The 23,561-nt window shown below is 38.7% G+C and overlaps 1 protein-coding gene across 3 annotated transcripts in view; it reads right to left on the minus strand.

Annotated features, from left to right (window-relative positions):
* The window catches only part of LOC134542082 (uncharacterized), a 151,503-nt gene that overhangs the window by 25,601 nt on the left and 102,341 nt on the right, over window positions 1–23,561 (minus strand). For all 3 annotated transcript variants that reach the window (XM_063386003.1, XM_063386002.1, XM_063386004.1), the window contains exons 2-9: window positions 22,208–22,324; window positions 19,894–20,018; window positions 15,719–15,855; window positions 14,486–14,792; window positions 13,625–13,815; window positions 12,681–12,862; window positions 10,608–10,792; window positions 8,335–8,479 (exon numbers count right to left, since the gene is read on the minus strand). In XM_063386003.1, coding sequence (XP_063242073.1) covers window positions 8,335–8,479; window positions 10,608–10,792; window positions 12,681–12,862; window positions 13,625–13,815; window positions 14,486–14,792; window positions 15,719–15,855; window positions 19,894–20,018; window positions 22,208–22,324 — 1,389 coding nt within the window. The remainder of the gene's footprint in view (window positions 1–8,334; window positions 8,480–10,607; window positions 10,793–12,680; window positions 12,863–13,624; window positions 13,816–14,485; window positions 14,793–15,718; window positions 15,856–19,893; window positions 20,019–22,207; window positions 22,325–23,561) is intronic.

The raw sequence follows: 23,561 nt of genomic DNA on the forward strand, positions 1-23,561 counted from the left end.
CCAAAATTAAAGGTTCAACCCATATGAAGGAGTGACCCTTCTGTGAATAAATACGGATCCAGAAATGTATAACTTCAAACAGTCTTTGTCAAAAACATTAACTAACAGAAACTGTGATATATGCCACAAATACCGGTTATGAATTGTACATTTACAAAAATAGAAATGATAACAGCAAAATGTTTAATTTTTCACAACAAAATGGGTCAAAATATAAAACCATAAAACCTTTTAGCTTAATTGCCCGGCCTGGTAGCACTCCAGCTGCCATATCAGCGAGTACATTAGACCTGACCTTATACAAACTAGTTAGAATCTCTTACCACGCACCATCATTTCATTCCCAACCAAAGTGGATTGGTTGATTGGCAATTGCTGCTGCCAACAGACTAAAGGAATTTTTCTTGAAGCTCGTGCTTGCAAACCCACGATTTTGCAACATAATTCATTTTAATTTCAAACCATTCTTTATTAATGTCAACTAAATGATGTTTAGTTCCTAAATTCAGCAGCACCTACTAATTGGCTACTGGTTTTCAACCATTTTATCGAGTTATGGCTTTCCCTAGCTTTTCACAAATGTTACAGTTGCCATTACCATGAGAGAATTACGAACAAGACACTTTTCACGCTGCTTTCCCTAGCTTTTCACAAATGTTACAGTTGCCATTACCATGAGAGAATTACGAACAAGACTCTTTTCACGCAAGTCCTTACAAAGGGGAAAGATTGTTTCACCAATCAGGGCTTTGCAATGCCTGCATATATATATATATAAGCTGGAGGTTTAAAGGGAGAGTTTTATGTCTGTTGCTCACTGAGTAATCATCATCATCAGTGCTGTTGTTTTAGAGAAGTTGCAGTTACGTAGATGTCCTTGGTGGGTTTTCCATCAAGTCATGTGGCTCAGTGATGAATTCTATGTCAAAATACTGGTAACTGAAACATTTTCAAGAAATCTGGTAGGTTGAAAGATCTTTCTAAGCTTGCAACTATTGACTTGTAAAATCCTGTAATATGTATTTTTTAACTACTGAGACACAACTAACAACCCAACTACAACTTTGATGAATACATATGGTTGTCTTCACTCACATAGTGTGCCCAGTGTTTTGCCAGCCATTTGTCATTTCTTTTGTGAAGTGTTTCCTTAGAAAGACATTTCTGAAGGGACTCAATGCAGAAATACTGGAATTTATTGCAGAGAAACTCAACAGAGGAGTTCATTCTTTACAGAACTACAAGGAAACTACCAATTATTTGTGCAAATCAAGGGCAGCAATACTGCAAATAGTTAAAAATTGTGGATAGTATGCTAAGGCAATGTGCATGCAAAACTGCATAGGCCTAATAAAGCATTCAAACTCACTGTTTTAGTATTCATTCTGGTCTTCTCACAAAAAGGTCAGATGATTTTTTAACTTATTAATTCATCTATATTATAGAACAGAGGCTAATCCATAGGAGAGGGGTTAGGCACAGAGGCAACAGAAGTGTAGAAGATGCACTGGATGAAATGACTTCTGAAATAAATATTTTGAGTTTCTTTTTTTAATTTTAAAACTAAATTATTAGTACCTAAACATTAAGTATATTAAACTCACTATTGGGAAATGGCTGAAACTTTTGTATAGTTAATTGAGTGCTCATGTGTTATTTTTTATTTTTAATATAAGATTTATAAAACTACATACAGTATCCATACGGTTGAAAAAACATATTTACAAGTTAAAATTTTATAATTTTGTCTGAGGTTTTGTCCCCTCTCCCCCTTTCTAGAAGTTAATCCTGTAACTGTACCTGGTTCCTGGTTTAGAACGGCATATACTACATTCTCTTGTCACCAAAAGCAGCCTAATCACATTGTGACTGTTGTACCTTAATTTTATCAAGCAGTCAGCATCAAAGTTCATTTTCAGTGACTTTTCACAACAAACTAGTAATTTTACAGTTAAATACTATCTTATACATTATTTTCATATCTAACAAACAAACCGATAATACAGAAAAGGTATATTACTCAACGTCTTGTGATCACCAAAGACAGCGTAAGTAAAGAGTCGCACAAAGTTTGAGAAATCAACATGCACCCTCAATATTCATTGCCTTCTTACAGTAAAGTATCGTTGTATTTGTTTAATAAGGTTAACATCTGATGTGTAAAAAAAATGCCATAGCAGTGTGAATACAACATTCTGTTGAAGCCGAAAAGAGAATAGAGAATGAACAGTGACCAATTTTATGCCAGCAACCAATGTGATGTTCGCTTTGGGAAGCTTATAACAAAATACAAAGTTTTACTGTCAAAATATAAAAATAATTTGTTATTCACATGTTTTCTGAACAAAACCCCTACTACAAAAAAAAACATATTTAAAGTCTTTTTTTGCCAAAAGAAAGCATGAAGCACAAAATGAAAAACTTTACTGATGATAAACAAGAGTAGACTGTATGCTAATTTTTCTGAAGCCAGATTCATACTGATCAAATTTCCCCAGTCAAAAAAGGTATCGTTAACACAATTGTTTTTAGTTAACTTTGTAAAATTTTGTTTACAGGAAACATGTCTCTCTGTTTTTATCTACTTTTAAGATAGCAATGACTAATAACAATGTGATGAAGCCCCATTTTACATGTGCAAACAACTTGTCGTTTGTTGCCATGTCACATAACGTGCATACAGAAAGTAAATGCTAAGCTGCAAATACCAAATTTTTCAGTCTTGAGTTAATGTGTGCATCGCATCGTAACTGCTACACCCCCGATCCCCCCCCCCCCCCCCCCCCTTCATGGCCCTGGCCGTCCATCCCCCTTAGTCCCCGGCAGGTGAAGCTGCAGTAACCTGTGTCACCATCTTTCCCTGCCTCTCAAGCTGTGCATCCGAGATCACCCCTCATTGGTTACACCTCCTCCCGGCCCGACACGGTATAGAAGAGGGTGCGGTTGCTGTGATTGCCACTCGTCAATCCGCCTAGTGACCCCTGTGCTTAGAGACACCTGCGACCTGCAACCTCCAGCTGTGAGAGCCGCCAGGCACGGCCGCCGCCTTCCTACTGCCGATTTGACCGAGGCAAATGTCCTTTCACAGATGCTTCGTGCTTACTGCTTCCCACACGTTTACTGGCATACTATCTTGAAAATTACATGCTCTCGACTGTCCATTCCTGGACGTGTTCTCTCTGTTTACAGACGCCTTTCTGCGGAACTGAGCGGCTGGCAAGACCAGAAGACAATGCAAGATAGTCACAGGCAGTTACAAAATCCGTTTTTTTTTTTTTTGCCCTTAACTCAGTTGGCACTGGAGGAGAAGTTGTCAAGAGAGTGTCAAGGAGGCCGGGTTCGGATATTGTGTTATTTGGGGACGAACTGCCTTGCACCAGAAATTTCCTGGACAATCTTTTACAGACTGTTGGCCTTGCCCTGGCTGGGAACCCCTGGGTGGACAAGATGCGAAGCAGGCAATGTTCTCTACATTCGCGACTCGGCCCGGCCTCCCGCGCCCGGCTGCCCTGTGCGGAGGAGCCACCGAGACCCCGACGAGCGTCTGAATCCCTCACCCCTCCCTCTCAGAAGACAGACGCTACCAAGTAGATGGGCAAGCATCAGGGAACGCAACTTAGCATACGACCAAACAAATTTCAGATTTTTACATAAACATAACTCAACTTCATGATGAAGTTATCATTTTGACCTCACAAATACATAGGTTACATAAAATATAAAAAATAAAGTTTTACAATTTTTAGTTTCCAGATACATATTCTACCTTTACCAATTATGATATAAGACATGTAACTGTTTCAAACATCTAAATTCCAAGTTGATATCTAAATTTTTTATTATGTATGTGTTTTGAAAGCAATTATTTCCAGGAAATGAACTGACTTAGTACCCACCCTTCCTTAAGACTGATGTGCCGTGCCTCCACAAGTGCGTTAACTGTGTGCTTGCGTGCAGGTGGCTGATCATACAATGTGCGACCAACAAATGTTGGAGATGACTCGATGACATTATTTAACCCTTTCGCTGCTATCTACGAGATAAAATATCCTTCCGTAAATTAGCATATTTTGCTAAAGGTGAAATACCTCGTTTGTGCATCTAGCCAGTTGGCGCTTTTGACGGCTAAACCCTTTGAAGCTTCCAATGCTCTCTGTTTTTTCTTTTGAGTATTTCCTGGTATCTAAATAATTAAAGAAACAATAGTGTGTGCTCAAGTCCAGTTTTGCATATTGCAATTACAGTAAACTCCCAGTATATCGCGCCCCGATTGATCGCGGAATCGGGTATATCGCGGGTCAAACCATGTCCCCCAGTCAGAAATGAATAATAATAATGGAATAAATGGTTGACAGCCGATTAGGATAATTTTGCGTTGTAACTAACAAACTAAGCATCGGGCAGAAAAAAGCCTAGGCGTAGAAAATGTCAGCAGTTAAATTCTAAACAAGATATCTCCGTACATTATTCCTCTATCTTGTAGGGTTTTCAAATTATGATCCAATCCAGCCCAGTGATATTTTCTGAAACACTAGTTCTTAACGTCGCTTTATCTCACAAATGAAGCATCGAACAGGGGACCTGATAAAGCCCACCGTCCAGCGACATTATCCAACGTGACTCAGCTGGGGATTGATGTTGGATAAGCTTGGTTGTCGGCAAGCGCTGGGGGGGAGAGGCGAGACGAGAATATGGAGAGAGGTAGATATTAGAGCAGGCAGAAACATGACGAGGGGGAGTGGGGGAGGGAATGTGTTCACGCAGCACACAGGCAGAGCATGAGTCACTTGACTGAGCAGCGTCCCTGCGTACAAGGCAAAATCAGGTAGTCCGGTGTTTAAAATTCCACTCCAGAATCTTAATTGGTACTTTACTGGACATCTGTATATAAATGTTTTGTTACAACTTAAACCTACAGACGTAATATTATTGGGTAATTCATTGTATTATACACGTTCATCTTTTTAATTTGGTATAATGTTTTAACATTAAATAGTAAAGTAAATCAGCTAGCGTATTTTTAAACTTTGCCCAGGAATTCCCAGTGGTCCAATACTTACGTGAACCATACTGTACCACTTTTGCCATGAGGTAGTAAACAAGTCCCGGAAATGTTTATGTGTAGCGGTCTCCCGACCTTTAACCAGAGGCTGGGGAATATAACATTTGCCGATCCGAGCCACACACACTCAGCAACTCGACACAGCGTTTGGTGAAATAAGTAAAGACAAAGTTTAACACGGTTTTTAATACGGCGTCACTGATTGCGCTAAAATTTAATTGGCGTAATTTTTGTTTCCCACATGTGACCATTTATAATTTACTGTAAGCATGGATAATAAAGTTTAACCACTTGACGCGATAGACGATTCTTTATTTTTTATTGTACGAATGCTAGAATCGTTTTTTCCTGTATCTGCGGCCTGCTTCTGCAAAAGACAAGCTATCTGTAAGTAAATCTAGAATTTTTATTTTGTCAATCAAACTCGGTACTTTGCGATTCATATTCGGTTTGAAGTATCACTACGGCCTTTCTTTTTAGAAGACTTCGACCACAGAATCGTGTGTAACCGCACACACTGCACTTACTTTGTTACGGACACTGACGAAGCAATTACTGTGGCTGACACCACGAGACTGGCAGCAGCAGCTTGTCTGCCGCACGTGTGTAGCGCTCGTAGGCCGTGCGACAAACTGTGCGCGGCACGCGGAAAAATAAAAACAATTCAACATTTAATATTTATCTTTAAAATTTATTATTTTTATTTTTTCACCCGCGTTTAGTGAAAACTGCGGATGCAAAGTTCGCACAAAGCGGGCCGTCTATACTGTGCGTGCTTGCCAACCTATTAGAACACAGGCGGTGTTTTAAGCCTTTTGACCTTGGTCACATCGAAACATCGCGGTGATGCAACGCGGGTAAAAGTTATGTCCCCCGACAACCGCGTTAAATAGGGAGTGTACTGTACTTTTTTTCGTTATTTTATGGGTGTATATTATGTCTTGCCAATATGGTATACTTAAATTGAATAATAATAATAATAATAATAATAATAATAATAATAATAATAATAATAATAATAAATTTAACATCTTGTCGCACAAATTATTACTATTACTTTATATTGTATTGTCTATATTTACATGTTTGTATTTTATGTGGCAGCTGATTTTTTTACACAAAATAAATGTTGACACTATTTAGCTCAGAATTTATCTAAATGTAAAGAATTTTCAGTTTTTAATTTATTTCTACGAGATTTTCTTTCCCTCTCTCAACTTTTACTATAATCTAAAAAATAATAATAAATATTCAACATAAAATTGACACTTTTGGTGGAAAAAACAGTAAAAAGTTGAGACGCTTGACGCAATTCATTGCCAGACTTTTATGTCATTCAATTATCTTTTGCTTTGTAGTTTTAAGTCTTTTTATAAACCAATGTAGTGCTTATAAATAAATATTGTGGTGGTTAGTATTTTTCATCTCAATGATAGCTTAGTCTTTCTTACAAAATTGAAAATAGAAAAAAATACCTTACGGCCAATAACCTAAAGGACTTTGAGATTATTCTACCAAAGTTACTGTGAGGAAGAGAATTTTAGCAAAAGAGGTTTGGATGTCGACGAATTTTTGGACTGTGTCAAGAACAATTTACCTGTTCTGTATGCAACCAACGTCTCTCACAGCAAAGCAGAGTCCTCTACATTGAACGCTAGCACCAGTGGGTCACAAGTGTTGTTTGAATCGCCATCCGAGATGGATGACATGTATAATGGCGAAATTGATTGAACTCCAAGAAATAAAATTAAGTGTGATGACTGTTTGATACTCAACTAATTTGGGCCCTACAATTGATTGATTCAATGACAGTACTTTAATGTACTTTGTGATAGATTTTTTTTTAAATATTTTTTTACCAAGGCCTTTATAGCAGAATAATGCAAAAAACTTTCACAAGTATGCAAGGGACAATACATACAAATACTTAGGACCAAAACAAAACATAAAATTAATAATGCTCAACTGGAGTCTTGTACTTCACAGAAAAATGAGAGAGAGTGATGATGTTACATTCAGGAAGTCATTGACATCTTGTCCATTAACACATCCCGTATGCAGCCTATACAGCTTGGTTATTACAGCCTTTCCCATTTTCCCTCCATCTTTACCATTTTCCTCTCTGTTAAAACCCAGAAATGTAAAATCAATACTTGTTACGCAAGACTAGACAGTCATAAGGCCCTGGAGGAGCGAGGTTGCTCTCAAGCTCTCATTACCATTATGAAACCTGCAAAAGGTAGAACAGCATTTCCAAAAACTGAAAATTGTAAAGCAAGGAAGCCAACCAAATTTTCCCCTTCGGTCTGGACAACATGCACGGCCCACTCACAAACCGACATGCACATCCCGGAACAGGAAACTTGCCTCGACGCACAACGCCGTGATGTGTTTGGTCCGGCACAATGCAAAAATGGTGACATCGCTAATGCCACTCGTGTCTGAAGTTATGTATCCGTTTCACTTTGGCTGCAAATTTACGTAAACAACTAGCTGGCAGAAAAAATATGTATCACTCGAGGCACATGACTTTCAAAATCATGTAAAAAAAAAGGCAAAGAAGGCAGGAACAGCATATTTTTATTTTCCGCAACTTGCCAAAATATCTTACAATACTCTTGCCTAGCACCTTGCTCGACAAGTCGGCGAATACAATTCAAGTGTCCCGTGGCAATGCTCCGTCAGCTGTCTTAACTGCAGCACCACAATAAGCACGCAAACTGGATGAATGGATGGCTCTTGTGATCAATCGTGGTCAAAACCAAGTCATCACTACCCCTGATGAAAACAAAACCTCCCATTCATTTACAGCTGTTTTAGACAAAACATTTAAATTGTGTTACACCACCCAAACCAACCGGTCAAAAAAAAGAAGATAAAAAAAGAGCCACGATTTATCAAACTCAAAGATTGAACCAAGCAGAGGAATAATCTTCTAAGCAACAAATGTAATTACACTGAAGTTCCTTTGTTTAAACTTTTCAGGGTGTTAGGAAATTGTTGCTGAAAAGTGCAAGGGAGAGGGTAGTATTAAACTGATCACATTTTACAAGACAAGAGAGAACAAGTGAGATAAGAAAGTATAAACTCAAGGGGGGTAAATGAAGGCGTGAGAAGCACGAATGTTTCCCTCCCATAACGGCCCAGGGCACGACGCGGGAGCACAGAGCGTTATGGAAGCTGCGTCCTCCTCTGCTTGGCGGCACAACCCCGAGTCGGGAGCCATCCACTCGCGTCGCGGACCGGACCGGGGCGGGCAGCGTGGCACGTACCTGGCTGCTTCGACAGCCCGCCAGGGGTGTACAGGAAGGGGTGCGGCTCGCTGGTTTTGCCGCTGGACACCACCGTCAGCCGGACAGACACCGGCTCCGCTATGTCGCAGCGGCGGTACGGCGGCACCAGGCACACCAGATGGGTCTGTCACCAACATTCCAAGCTTTCCTCGAGTACATTTTAACAGACCATAGTACCTTTGAATATATATATTGTATAGAAGTCGCCAGCCCAGGTTAAAATTTCTAATATGGTTTTGAGGTAGTTGGTTAATTCACCGCCACAATCGCCACCATCTCTAGGGTATCGACTTGTGGTGGTCCCTAGCGGACAAGTGTTGAACTCTTCAAACACCCCTTCCCCCTCCCGCTGAACGACCTTGAGCTGCAGTGAATGATAGGTGGGGGGTGCGGGGAATGACAGCGGGCGACAGTGCTGCGCTCTAACGTGTAAATAACAACTAAGACGATACAGGGCGTTATGGCAGCACACTGCAGCGGTGAAGTTCCCGAGCTGCTCATCATACGCTTCTGAAAAACGTAGAGTAAATCCTATCCACTCGCGACTTCTATACAGTATATATATTCAAAGATAGTACTGTAGAAAATTCACATTCTCATTTGAAAATTTTGTACTTAATTAGCTCTTACCAAAGATATTCAATTATAAGTTCCTCAGAAAATAGATGCATCTTACACAGGATGTCTACAAAAATCTGCAGAAAAATTTCTCTTTCTTTTCCATGACTTTCCATGGTCAAAATAACTAATTACCTAGCAATTTTTTAAAAATAATTTCCCATTTTTAGAGGTGGACGGGAATGGAATTTTTACTCCGGGACAGAATTTGGTCAAGAAAGATATTGGAATATCGGGATCGAGAGCAAAAGCATTAAAATTATGTCACTTAACTTTGTATACAGAAAAATATATCCCATTAACCCATAAACATATAGCAGTCCAAATGATTTCAAGATAAAAAAAAATATATTGATACATAAGGACACAAATAATAAGTGACACATAATGGAAATAAAAACAAACATCTTATTCCCTAATCATGGCCCGTAATTTATCATACATGATGACCAGCTGCAAAAATTTAAAACCACTACAATGTTTCTGAAAGAAACAGAAAAGATTAAATATTTTAAACCAAGATGGCTTCTTGCAGTTCCTTTGTTAAAAACGGAGTTTTGTGTCATTTCAAATGTGATGTGTTTGGCAACATTGCTAATGGCTGCTCTCGTGAAATTTATTTTCAAACATAACCTAACGATATGGTAAAGATGTTTACGTTTGTCAAAGCAAAAATATATTATTAAAATTTTGTTTTATCACATTAAGTACTTTATTTAAAATGATTTTTTTTAATTTTTAACAGCATTTATGAACGAGGGTTGAATTACGTTTCACAGATCTGCGAGTTTTTGTGATATCTTTGTGCTTTGTCTGGTCAATACATGTGCAAAGTTGTGGTTTGTTACATGACGTAGATTTTGACAAAAACTTAAGCATATAGTGTATTTATAATATAGAAATTAGTTTGCCGGAAATTTTTACTATTAAAAAAATTTGATTTTACAAAGTATTATCCTGAGGAGAAAAATTATTTTTCCGAAGTTCGGGAATGATCTCTTTCCCGACTTTTATCCCAAGTTTCGGGATCCCATCCACCTCTACCTGTTTTACAATTACCTGAAAAAATAAAGACAACCAGCCTCCACAATCCTTATAGCTGTACTAGTTCAAACAAAACTTTGCATATTCCATTTTACTGTGTGTATAACTATGCACTAAAACATCATTTGGTGAGAAAAATATGTTCAGAGTCTGGATTATGACATCCCAGAGCATGAGGTTTACCCTTCAAATAACTATCACTGAGGGATTTCCGTGACTTTTCCAGGTTTTAAAGTAAATTCCCTAGCTTTCCTTGACCAATTTCAACTTCCCTGACTTTTCCATGACACCTTATTACAATTAAAGGCATCTTACATTTGCAGAATCCATTCAACTGTAAGAAACACCAATTTATTGAGTTGATGAGACTGTACTTTTTAAGAAAAATTATAAACATTTGTAATGGGTATAAATAGAGCATGCTATTTATTAAGCTAGTAGTTAGGGTACGGCACAAAAGAGAGGTGAGGCTAGTGACAGACACCTATGTTTTTCACTTGGGTTAGCATGAAATTTTTTTCTTTCAAACCTCAGTTAATGGTTTTTCAAAGCATGTAACTTAAAAAAATAATCTCAACATTTTTAAGTACCTGTTGCAAAAACTCCTTATCAGGTTGAACCGTCTCTCGCCACGGAGGCTCAAAATCTGGTTGGTCGAAGACGACGACTGTGTCTTTCAAGAAGTTCTTGCCGAGAATGAACAGTTCTGCCCCGCCCGTACAGACGCAGGACGTCAGAGACCTCTTGCAGACTTCTGGGACTCCGGGAGGCTGGGCTGCAACCAGACGCAATAGCATTGCAAGTGTCATTTCCACTACTCAAACATTAGAAATACAAACTCCTCACAAATTGAGGAAAAAAATATTTGGGTGAAGTTATTGTGTGACTAAAGTAACAAAAGAGCATTAACACGCAAATCATTTTAATTATCAACCTCTAAGTTAATAATTCAAAATATTCCAGTATTTGTTTTCTTTAATAAGAGTAATTGTTTTCTTTAATAAGAGTTAAAGTGCAACTTCACAACTCCAAGAGTCATTGCTAATAACACCAATGCAATCATAACCAAAATTACTAGGGTCAAGAGTACTTAATGCCTTCTCAGCAGCCTTAAAAGAGCAATAACTAGCAACAAGATTATATGGTGAATTTGAGATAAAATTTAAATAACACCGAAAAACATGACAAAAGTAGCATTACACCGAAATGCAATTTAATACCCCCTATAGCACCAAAATGCACATTACATCATGGAATTAATTAGCATTTAACCAAAACTTAATTAAAGTCATAAAAAAAAATTTCTAGATGTTTTAAATTCAAGGAATGTTATTTCCTGACAAAATATTGCACCAAAGGGCATGGATCAGAAAAATATAATTTTGTTTTATTGTACATCTCTTATTGAATCACTTCAAACCACAAATGCTCACTGATTTTTTTTTTTTTTTCTGAATGTACCTATCTGTTTGAGACCAATTTATTACTAATTATTTTATCCAAACAGATGCAGCATATAAATTTTACAGCTATTTTGGTGAAGTATTAAAAAAACAAATTTTATACAAATAAAAACAATAACACCAAAATCTGTCTTAAAAATAAAAATGGATTAAAAATTAAACTATAAATATGATCTCTAGTGAGGACTAAAAAATGATGTGATGCATTAAGGTGCAAACTCAAAACCTACAGTCTAACAAACAATAAGGACCAATCCTCTGTTGAAGAATGCTGGTACATAAACACCTCAATCTTAGTTAATTGGCTTGTTTATTTATATATTTATTAACTTAATTTACTGCCTGCCACACATAAGAAATCCAAAGCAAAACAAGTAGGAATTAGATAAATTTATGAACACGGAGAGACAAAATACGAACAGAAATAAGAGTAAAGACACTACTTTAATAAGTGTAAATATATATTACTGATAGTAACAAAGTAAGAAATTCTCACGGGACTTAATAATTTACAATTAATAATCGGTAAAAATCCTTATTTACAATTGTTCAATTACATTGCATGTATAGAACAACTGAAAAGGAGTGATGGATCAAATCCCAAATTTTCTGAATATTGAATTTGAATACAGGTATCAAGGCTTAAAAATAAAATAATGTACAAGAAATGAAAAATATATCAACTATGGTGTTTAAATTTTCGACCCTTTAAATGTTGGTTTCACAAACCAAGTTTCCAAATTCAATACATATTGTACTTTTATTTATACAATTGCATGTTAAAAGTACCACTATCTTGAAGAATGGTAACTGGGCAGGTATGAAGAAAATAATTTACCTAATAAACTTCAGAGGTTATTATCAGTGTTAAATTATTTAATTTTCTTTAATTCCTCTAATATTTTTACTCAAATATTGAATCCTTCTAATACTAAGGATTTGATAGTATTTGAGGATTTGATTGGCCCATCCCTAATGAAAAGTTATTTAAACTTACATGCAAGAATACTTTTTAAGTAGGAACTCGGAAGAAGTATCTCTCAAGCTAGCCACAACTGAAATGGTTTCAGGTGCTGCAACTTCATGAAGAAAACTGAAGGAGGCCCACAAGGCAGTGTAACTGTAGTGGGTTTAAAAAAACAGGTTGCAAACACTGCGCCCTATTCTGGGCCATGCTGGAGTCAGTCATTCACAACTTACTGCAGGCGATTGGCTGAGACAGTATCTGCAGGACTTCGTTAGACCCGTCAGGGTGGGTGATGGTGGTGCGAAAAACCATCCTACAACGCGTCGACTTTTTCTTGTTCCTCGACGTCGAGTGCTCGGGAAACCTGTGTTCGACATCCACGTTCCGCTCTTTCAGGATCCCCACGCAGTCGCACCTACGAAGCAACAGGAGACAGACGGTAAGTCTGCAATCCCTCCAGACACACGGCAGCGTCAATCAAGACTGTATTCAAACACTCCAACATAAAAGATACACCTCATTTGCCATTCATGATTTTTAGTGTTTTGCAGGCAACAGATTTTTATGTACAAATTTTTTTAATTGGAAAATTTACTTCCAGTAAGTGACCACAACAGATAACACAGAATACTTCTTGCAACAAAATTTTCTGAAGAACACAAAATACAATGTTTGTATGGTGGAACATCCAAACAAATTGTCCTGGATACACAAATAAAATTATTAAAAATTAAATATCAAGGTGCCCACAAAAATCTGGAAAGAAAAAAAATGTATTATGTATTTTTAAATAATTTATGTATTTTCTATTTTCCAAAACAAATAGGCAATCCAGCCTTTACCATCCCCACAGCTGGGCTAATTCTCTATCCGCTTAACTGCTAACAAAACCTTGGCATACGTAACTTTACAGTGTGTGTGACAGAGCACTAAGCCTTCATCTGGAAAAAAAATTATTTCACAGCCTGGGTGTGGGGAGGCTGGAGCATGACTTTTTCCACCCAAATTTTTATAACTGGGGAATTTCCATGACTTTTCCAGGATTTTGAGTAAATTTCCAGTCTATCCTCATCAATTATCAACTTCCCTGACTTTTCCCTGGTTATCGGATACCTTGATCGTGGCGGTCAGAGGCGGGGCTTACAGTTAAGACGATGGTCTGGCACCGGACACTCACGTGATGACCATCTCCTTGACGGGGTCGAAGTTCACCTCTATGACCACCGTGCCATCTATCTTCTTCTCCAGGCAGGGCGTGGAGTTCTTGCCGCTGACGCGGCACGCCTGGTAGAACATGTGCGGAGCGACGCGGCCCACGTCCGTGCCGATGAACACCTGCAGCGTCGTGGGCTTGTCGTAGCCGACCAGCTGCCAACACGACCAACCACACTCCCTCACAGTGACGACAACAACGTCCACGTGGTCTCAATGTGCTTACCGAGTTTAAATGTGCCAAAGTGGTTTCATGAGTAGGGACAAGATTTTACAGTATTGTTTTTCTTACGTCAATTTCATTTTCAAAAAGGAAATTTCAATAATACTGTTTTTGTTTTTAAACAATGTGTTTATTCATAAAAATGGAGTATTATTTTAAAAAAAATTAAACTAAAATAGTTCTTAATACTTTTGTCACCAAAATAGTCTCATTTTGACTGACTCATGATGCACTAATATAATAAAAAATTTATTTTATGAGCACGTCTTGAAAAGAACGTACTCAGAAAAATAAAAATAAATTGGAATATTTTTGATTGTTTAAAAAAATGTGTCAACATTATTAATGTAAAATATGTAACTAATAAGAGATGCAAGATCAAACATATTATTTCACCAGAGAGACAAATTTATTATTGTTCCCTTATGTGTATTGATATCTCTTGATGGCAAAACATTTAAAACCATTCAGGGGTAAGGTGCCCATGGCATTAAAAGTCAATGTACCCACAACCTTGTCAATTATTACTGTAAATCTTCATTAAAAAAAGTAAATGTAATGTTTATTTGGCAGGCGAGTGTTCAGCCCGGCTGGAAACATCACCTTGATGACGGGGAAGCCGTTGCCGCTGCGGTCCTTGACGGCCCCCCGGCTGCCCTCCGTCTGGTAGCGGGCGCGGTGCTGCTGCTCCGGCTGGGACATTATCTGCAGGTACACCTTCCTGTTGCGGCTCACGTGGCCCAGGTGCGAGGTGAGGGTGGCCGACCCGCCGGCGGCCAGGCGTCGCGATGCCGGCGAGCCCAGGGCTCCCGCCCCGCGGCCCGCCGGCCTGTCCTGGGACCGCGCGGCCGTGGGCTCGGGCCTCGCCGGCATGGGGCAAGGGTACATCCCGCCCTCGGCCTGCAACACACTGCCCCCGCCCCGTCAGCCAGGGCCGTCGCTTGCACCTCCCGGCAGGCCCGGGAGGATGGAGGCAGTTCTCAATGCACTAGCATATCGTCGCCTTACAATGAAACACTTGTACCTCAAAAATATTCGTCAATTATTATTGCAGTATTACGCAGAAAATCTTGTTATCTCAACTTTGGTTAAGCTAATAAATAATTACTAAGCAGTTATAATAATGACTTGATGTCAGCTTTTGGACATACAACATTGCTAAGCTTAGCAATGGGCCAATGGCGTATGTCCAAAAGCTTACATCAAGTCATGCACTCCCAATGCACAAATCTTTCAAAGATAATAGTTATAATAATTTTATGTATTTATTTTGAATGTATTAAATTGTTAAAGATATATTTTAAAACAGTTTTATTCTCTTCTGTGGTGAAGCTTGTTATTTCTGAGATACGAGGTTCTCATTCTAAGCCGATGATATTGTGGAATCTTTGATGTGTGATGTGGAAGCTGTACATGCTGTAAGAATTTCCAACCTTACTTTCACCAAACCAGCTGCTCCTCAAACATCACTGTCTTCTGTTTCCCAGCCATCTCAGCTACACCAAGTGATTCTCGCACCTGTATTGTGATGTGGCTGTCCAAACGGTCATAACTTAAAAAATGAAACATGTTTCCTATCACTATGACAACTAGACATGCCACTGAACAAACACGATTTAATGTGTTTTGTCCTTAAAAAGATGCCGTTGAGAAGGAGAAAACAATGTGAAGAAACATTATGACAATCTGGTTTATTAAACTGGAAGATGCAGCACGCAACGCAGAAAATGAAGTATCGCTCAGCAATAACTGTGGGTAAGTGGACAGCAGTCACGCAGGAAAAGTAGCGACAGGCAACATGAGGGGAAGGAGGGGGGGGGGGGGGGTGGCACTCACCCTGCCGAGTCTGGCATGACCCTCCTCTTGCTGCTCAGGGCCTCTGGGAAACAGAAGTTGTCGTTCACATCATCACACTCTAGCTTGATGTCCAGCTTCTTTCTCTTGGCCTCCGAGTGGTCCAGCAGCCACTGGGCCTGTGCACAGACCCGCACGTCACTACCAGCACGCCACGACAGGCTAACAGCCACCAAGCATCCACGACAGGCTAACAGCCACCAAGCATCCACGACAGGCTAACAGCCACCAAGCATCCACGACAGGCTAACAGCCACCAAGCATCCACGACAGGCTAACAGCCACCAAGCATCCACGACAGGCTAACAGCCACCAAGCATCCACGACAGGCTAACAGCCACCAAGCATCCACGACAGGCTAACAGCCACCAAGCACCCACGACAGGCTAACAGCCACCAAGCATCCACGACAGGCTAACAGCCACCAAGCATCCACGACAGGCTAACAGCCACCAAGCATCCACGACAGGCTAACAGCCACCAAGCATCCACGACAGGCTAACAGCCACCAAGCATCCACGACAGGCTAACAGCCACCAAGCATCCACGACAGGCTAACAGCCACCAAGCATCCACGACAGGCTAACAGCCACCAAGCATCCACGACAGGCTAACAGCCACCAAGCATCCACGACAGGCTAACAGCCACCAAGCATCCACGACAGGCTAACAGCCACCAAGCATCCACGACAGGCTAACAGCCACCAAGCATCCACGACAGGCTAACAGCCACCAAGCACCCACGACAGGCTAACAGCCACCAAGCATCCACGACAGGCTAACAGCCACCAAGCATCCACGACAGGCTAACAGCCACCAAGCATCCACGACAGGCTAACAGCCACCAAGCATCCACGACAGGCTAACAGCCACCAAGCATCCACGACAGGCTAACAGCCACCAAGCATCCACGACAGGCTAACAGTCACCAAGCATCCACGACAGGCTAACAGCCACCAAGCATCCACGACAGGCTAACAGCCACCAAGCATCCACGACAGGCTAACAGCCACCAAGCACCCACGACAGGCTAACAGCCACCAAGCATCCACGACAGGCTAACAGCCACCAAGCATCCACGACAGGCTAACAGCCACCAAGCATCCACGACAGGCTAACAGCCACCAAGCATCCACCACAGGCTAAAAGCCACCAAGATCTGCCATGGAATGCCCTTTCACAACAATCGAGAACCCACAAATATTTATTTACATAAGCTCTTGGTCTTAAATCCAAAATAACTTTTATTCACAAAAGGCTAGTTGATTATCATGATTAAAGAAACACATAAAAAAATTTAGTAAATCCAATTTTTCTCAAAAAATTTAATTTGTTTATAAATAAACATTGTTAATGGTAACAAGAGCCAAAAATGTTTTAAAGTAAATATATTATACTGTCTGTCAAGAAATCTGCAAGTCTGGATGGTAGAAAAAAAATGGGTGCCAATTGCTGATTTTTGGACTACGCATAGTTGAGATGATGGAGAGATTGTGTACCCAAGTCTATTGTACTCTCATGCCACGTAAAGATGAACATGAAATACTGACAAAAGTGACGAAGTGTTTTCTTCTAGGTTTCAGGCATGCAAATATATGGAACACAGTATAACAACATGACTACACCCAGAAAATAAATATTCTGAAATCATGGTTAGGTCAGTAATGGATGGTTAAATGAAAATTTCTTTCAACAAATGTTTTTGACAATATTTAGCAAGTTTAAAAAAAAAATGGTTTCAATTGCATGCATGGTAGTGAAGTTTTATTTATTTCTTATTTTAACCCCAGGTTTTTTAACACCTTGAAAAAATTGTTTGTATTATCAAAAATTGTTTGTATTATCAAAAATTGTTTTAGACAAAAGTTTTAGATAAAAGTTATAAGATTTACAATCTGAACAAATTTGATGGTTTGCTTACTAAGGAAGTTATGAACTTATTTTTGTATTTTAACCCCTTTTTATCTACCCTTTTCAGTGGTTGGTTGTATTAAAAATTGTTTCAGACCAACGTTTTAGGTAATATTCGTAGGGTTTGTAAACAATTTGAACGATTTATCATATTATGAAAGTTATAGAGATTTTTCTGTTTTTCAAGAAACCTTCCCCATTTCTCCTGTTTGGTCAGATATTGCTCATTAATGAACTCAACCGAGATTTTCCATGATATGAAAAACTATATAAAAAATTTCTGGAATTCACGCCATGGTAACGGCTATAATAGATAGTATTCTTCGAAATCTACCTAAAAATAGACATCTACTAAGTGATTGAAAACATTAGGGTACGTATGTATATGTGTGTATATGCTAATTACCTCATTTTTCATGTATGTATTCTTATAACTTTTTATTGGGTCTTAACTGTGTACAGTATTTAGGTAAAACAACAGTAAAAGTAAGATTAGTTTCTGTAATTCATCAAATAATTGTTCAATGATGTTTCTAATTTTAAAAAAGTAACACAATTCAAACTATTCATTTTTTATTATTAATTTTTGGGTTGCCAATGAACTCAGATATTTTTATTTATTTTATTATTTCTTTATATATACTACAGTATGCTAAATAAAGGTACACTTAAACAATGATATGGAAACATTTAATGAGAAATTTTGTTATATATATAATAATTAATAAACACGGATGCAAGACAAATTATGTCTGGTATGTATATTGCAATAATGAAATGGGGGAAGGAGGCGCTAAACCCAATATCTGCCCCGAGCCAAAGAAAACCTCAGATCCATCCCTGCAGTGGCCATGACAACTGAGGCATCTATGGCGAGGGTTAATGATTCAATACCAACTGCTCAAACAGTAAATGACACAGCCATGTATTCAGCCTCACAGGTTGACAGTGCAACAGTTTTTTGTCTTTTGCTGTGCCACGAGATCAGGCCGCCACTTAGTTTGAAGCATGACCCGGTGACAGAGTGTCTTTGATCGACCTTGTTCCCCCAGTCTGCATCACTGTTTTATTGTTGTAGTCTACGCAGTCTTCCGGTAGCCATGATGTAGAGAGGATGGTGTTGCAATGTAGTCGTGAAATAAATATCCTCAAAGAAACATGTTCATATGCTTTCTCCATAAAATCAGGCTCATCAACTTCCCAGTAGTTCCGAATCCTCTATAGACTTTGATATTGTGTCACTGATAATCAGAGCTGGGCAGTATCGAAAATACAAGTATTTGAAATACGTATTTTCGATACTTTTGGGTATTTTGTATCAGTAGGAAGTAATGTCTCAGTATTTTATATTTTGTATTGAAAATACTTTTGAAGTGTATTTACTGTATTTTGTATTTTATAAAATACAAAATACATTGCATACTTTCATTTATAAAATATCTCATTTATATGCTGGATATTTTAATTTTGGAAATTAGGATTGGCTATTTATTTGCAATCTGGCACTAGTGAGTGAAATCATTGTAAAGGTACATATTAGTTGAACAGAAACTGTATCACAGATTTTACAAATTGCTGTCTTATCACGTATGTTCATACATATCTATGGAATATGATTGAAAATGGAAATAAACATGGCAAGCGATTGTGAATCAGAAAATGTTACACACCAGCAGAAGATGATTGGTTTGCATTCGATGTCAATACAAATAATGAATCAATTGTTGCACAAACAAACAAAATTGAACTTGAGTTATTACAATACTTACAAGTTAAGGCTACCCACACGAGTATGCTAGATGGTTATCCAGTGGTGCGAATGCTTTTCTTACGATATAATACAAGTTTAACCTCTAGTGGTCCTGTTGAAAGGTTATTTTCATTTGCAGGTATAATACACAACCATAAACACCACAGCTTGAGTGACACAATGTTTGAGAGACTGGTTTGTCTTAAAGGGAATTCGTCCTTCATTGCTCACAAAATTTTTGCATGTATTTTGTAATTTCATCTGTATTTTGAAATACTATTTTGTATTTTGTATCCGAACTACATTTTATTTTGAGTATTTTGTAACTGTATTTTTAATAAATGTACACAGGTATTTTGTAATTTGTATTTCAAATACATTTTCAAAGTATTTTGCCCAGCTCTGCTGATAATAGGCTTCTGTGCATATTTATGTAATGTAAAAAAAACTGACATTTAATTTTTTTAAATGTTTTTTTTTTTAATAACTGACTTACCTCTTGGCTAGAAAACTTGACGTTACGAGTCCTAAGAGTGAACTCCTGGTGCTGGTCAAACCCCAAGCCAGAATCATTCGAGTTTTCGCACGGATCAACAGAGGGCCTGTCCAGGTCTCTCGGAGCTGCGGCAGACACACCATCCATCACAACAGTGTGTAACACCACAGACGAACAACACCTGCCATGCACATTCCGGAACAGAACTTGAACAAAAAATCAGCATGAGCACACAAATGCTGTAGACCTCTCCAACTCTGAGGCTCGTGAGATTTGAGTCTCACCCAGGGGGGGTTGTGCCTATGAAAGCTCAGTTCAAGAACTTCACCACAAAATGATAAATACAGTTGCGCACACACTTGTTCAAAATTAATACCTGGAAATTCACACCGATAAGGTGTTGCACAAGCCAGTCCAGCAAGAATACCACAACATTGAAAGTTTTCCACATAAAAATATTAATTTTTCAATTTGATTTATTTACGCATATCAAAAGGCTAAAACAAATTCACAATTCCAGTTTTTTTTTAGTAGCCCATTTTTTACTTGACACACAAAATAACCTCACAATGAAAGTTATCCTCATGAAAAATTGTTCCAATAAAGTATCCAAAGAGAGTTTTTACTACATTAATTTTCCAGAAAATATCATAGTTTCAAGCTAATCTGAACCCTCAGAGAATCGACAAATGAACACCATATTGTATAAGCCCACAAAAAATTTAACATAGGTCTTGGAAACACAGAGTGTCATCAGTACAAGTAGTTCCATATTTTTATGTACCTATGACTGAAAGAAAACATGTACACTTTGGTTTGCATTTAAATGAACATGTTTGGAAGTTGGCCTAACATCTACCCCCACACTAGCAGTGCGACACAAACAGTGGCTTGTATGCACACACTGATTATGTGAAACTGCAGTATGTTTAGTGGCAGAAATAAGCTACTGTTGCTAGAATTCATCTTCTAATTTGCAATGAACAAAATTTAAAAAAAACATTTTCAGTGAACTGCCAACCAAAACATTTCACTTCCACTATGGGGCAGGGAGTGGCTATGAATGCATTGCAATCACTTCTTGTCTAGTGATGGTCTGTACCATGTCTGTACCATGTCTGTACCATGTCTGTACCAATGCTGGGTGAAGTGCTGTGCTTGCATTGTGTAAACCATTTCAAAGAACCGTATTTAATGGCAGTGACCGTGTTAAATGACGGAAATTCTAATTCATGCTAATTAACCAACGTGGTCTGGCACCATTTCAGCAAAGTAGTGGGTGATGCAACATTGCGATGGGGAAGAAGTAAATGACTCCAATGTCACAGCATGCTATCTCCTGACAATTCCTAACATACAATACGGATTTAATACTATTTCTTGGACGTACGCAACTGAATTTTGCACTGTTTATCATAAAAAAAATTCATAAATGCAATAAAAAATGAAAACATAAATCCACAGAAAACCGGTAACGTCATCATTAACCCACTGAGTTCATCTGTCCTGTGCTGTTATTATTGTTTTCATGACAAAATTCTTTCCACGGAATTCTTGTACTGTCTGGTATTTAAGTTTGATTGTGTTCGTCTGTGCTGTCATCGTTCATGTTGTCCATAATACCGGTTTAGATTATTGTTGGGTAGATATCGGTTTGACATCAACTGATTTAGGCTCGTTTTCTGTGGGTTAATGTTTTCAATTTTATTTTATTTATTTATTTATTTTGCATTTATGGATTTTTCCCATGAAAAACAGTACTAAACTGCAATGGCATATATCCAAGAAGTTGTATTGCATGCATCAGCGTCGCAAGGATATATTTTTTGGGGGGGACTTCAATTGATTTAGATGTTGAGGAATATCCATCCCCTGGAAAAAAAAAAAGAAAAAAAAAAGGCAGGGGCTCCGGGGGTCCTCCCCCGGGAAAATTTGGGGTTTGAAGGTGAAAAAAAGGTGGTTTTTAGGCATTTTTCTTTCCTAATTTTTCTAATTATAGTTGGTTGAAATATATAATTTATTTTTTATAAAAAATATTTTTCAGAGAACACATTTGTAAAAAAACACGGTTAACATATCTGCTGGTGTTATATATCCACACAAAATTATTAATTCAAACATCAGGAGAAACTGCGAAACTACGAAACTAAATATATTATTTATTGGAGGGGACGAAATTGAAGACTTTTATTATTGGGGGGGTCCCCCCCCCCCCCCCCCGGTTGCGACGCCCATGATTGCACGAATCGCTTGAAGACCACGCAACACGGAGTGTGGGCGCGAGGGCGGGCGGCAGGGAAGAGAGCGCACTCACCGGGCAGGACCCTCGGCTGCTGGGACGTGGGCGCTCTCTTCGAGGCGGCGGCGCCCTTGCCCGCTCGCCTGTGCACGCGCGGGGCAGACAGCGTGCCCAGCGTCAGCTTCATGGCGCCTGCAACACCAACGAGGACGACCGACCATCAGCTCGGGGCTGTGACCAAGCGATTCTCCGCGGTCTCCTTGCATCACTCCACGCACATTCCGCGATGGTTAACCTACTGCAGGCCGTCGTAGATTCCTTCGCCAGTATCACTCAATCGTTCATCCTTCACCTCCCTTTACCACGCTCACTAACCTGACACTTTTTACCCACAATTATATTTGGTTTGTATTGTCAGGCAGGTTATCGTATGAATTTTATACACAGAATGAGTCTGAATTCAAACCAACAAACTTTGGGTGCACGTTCAGCCTATAAAATAAATTTTAAATATCTATATGATATCGTATGAAGTGCTTTCCACGCTGGTATACATCTTTTTTTATTGTAAACTAGTTATGTCTGGCAAGAAATGCAATGCCTTGATGAATTTTTTTTGTAACTTTTTGACGTAGGTACACATACACAAAGCATACCTCTATCTCTCCTATCTCTCTCTAATTCTCTATCGCTATATCTCTTTCTATGTATATATTTATATCTCAACCTACACATATATCTACCTCTCTTTATCTCTCTATATCTGATAAACCTGCACACATAAAAATATATGAACCTACCATAATAATTATTCATACGGCTTTGGTTCATGGCACATCTTTAAACACTGACCACCAAACGTACTAGGTTCTGCGGGATTAATCTCAAACATATTTTTTTTTTACTTTCAAAAATTTCCAACCAAATATTGCAGCACAGCTTTTGTATTACATTTCATGTCTTGACAGGGCACATTACCTTGTCCAAGCCATCGTTTAATGGACTATTGTAACTTATTGGCATTCGCGTGAAGTAACTACAGTAGCTAAACAACAAATGATACTAAAGCTTTGGCAGACATTATTTATGGTTTGAAATTCCAAATGTCTATCTTAAAGATAAAAAAAAATTACAGCACAAAAGAACAGTCTAAAATGTTGGGGATTAATTCCAATAACTTCTCGCGACTGGAAGAAGTAGCTGCAACGAAATACATCGGTGGGGGTAGCGGGAGTACCACAAGAAAACTTCGCTGCAAAGTCTCCACTTGCAAAGAATTTAGGTTCAATCCCTTATTCGAATCCAACCCAGATTGCCTTCGTATAAGGCAAGTGATCTGATTGCAAAGTTCCACTGCCGTTTGCTGCTTGCATCATGCCTGGCACAGAATCTCGAGGACTGCACGCACAACTCTTTCACAAACTCGAAA

Source organism: Bacillus rossius, assembly GCF_032445375.1.
Source record: "Bacillus rossius redtenbacheri isolate Brsri chromosome 4 unlocalized genomic scaffold, Brsri_v3 Brsri_v3_scf4_2, whole genome shotgun sequence".
Lineage (NCBI taxonomy): Eukaryota > Metazoa > Arthropoda > Insecta > Phasmatodea > Bacillidae > Bacillus > Bacillus rossius.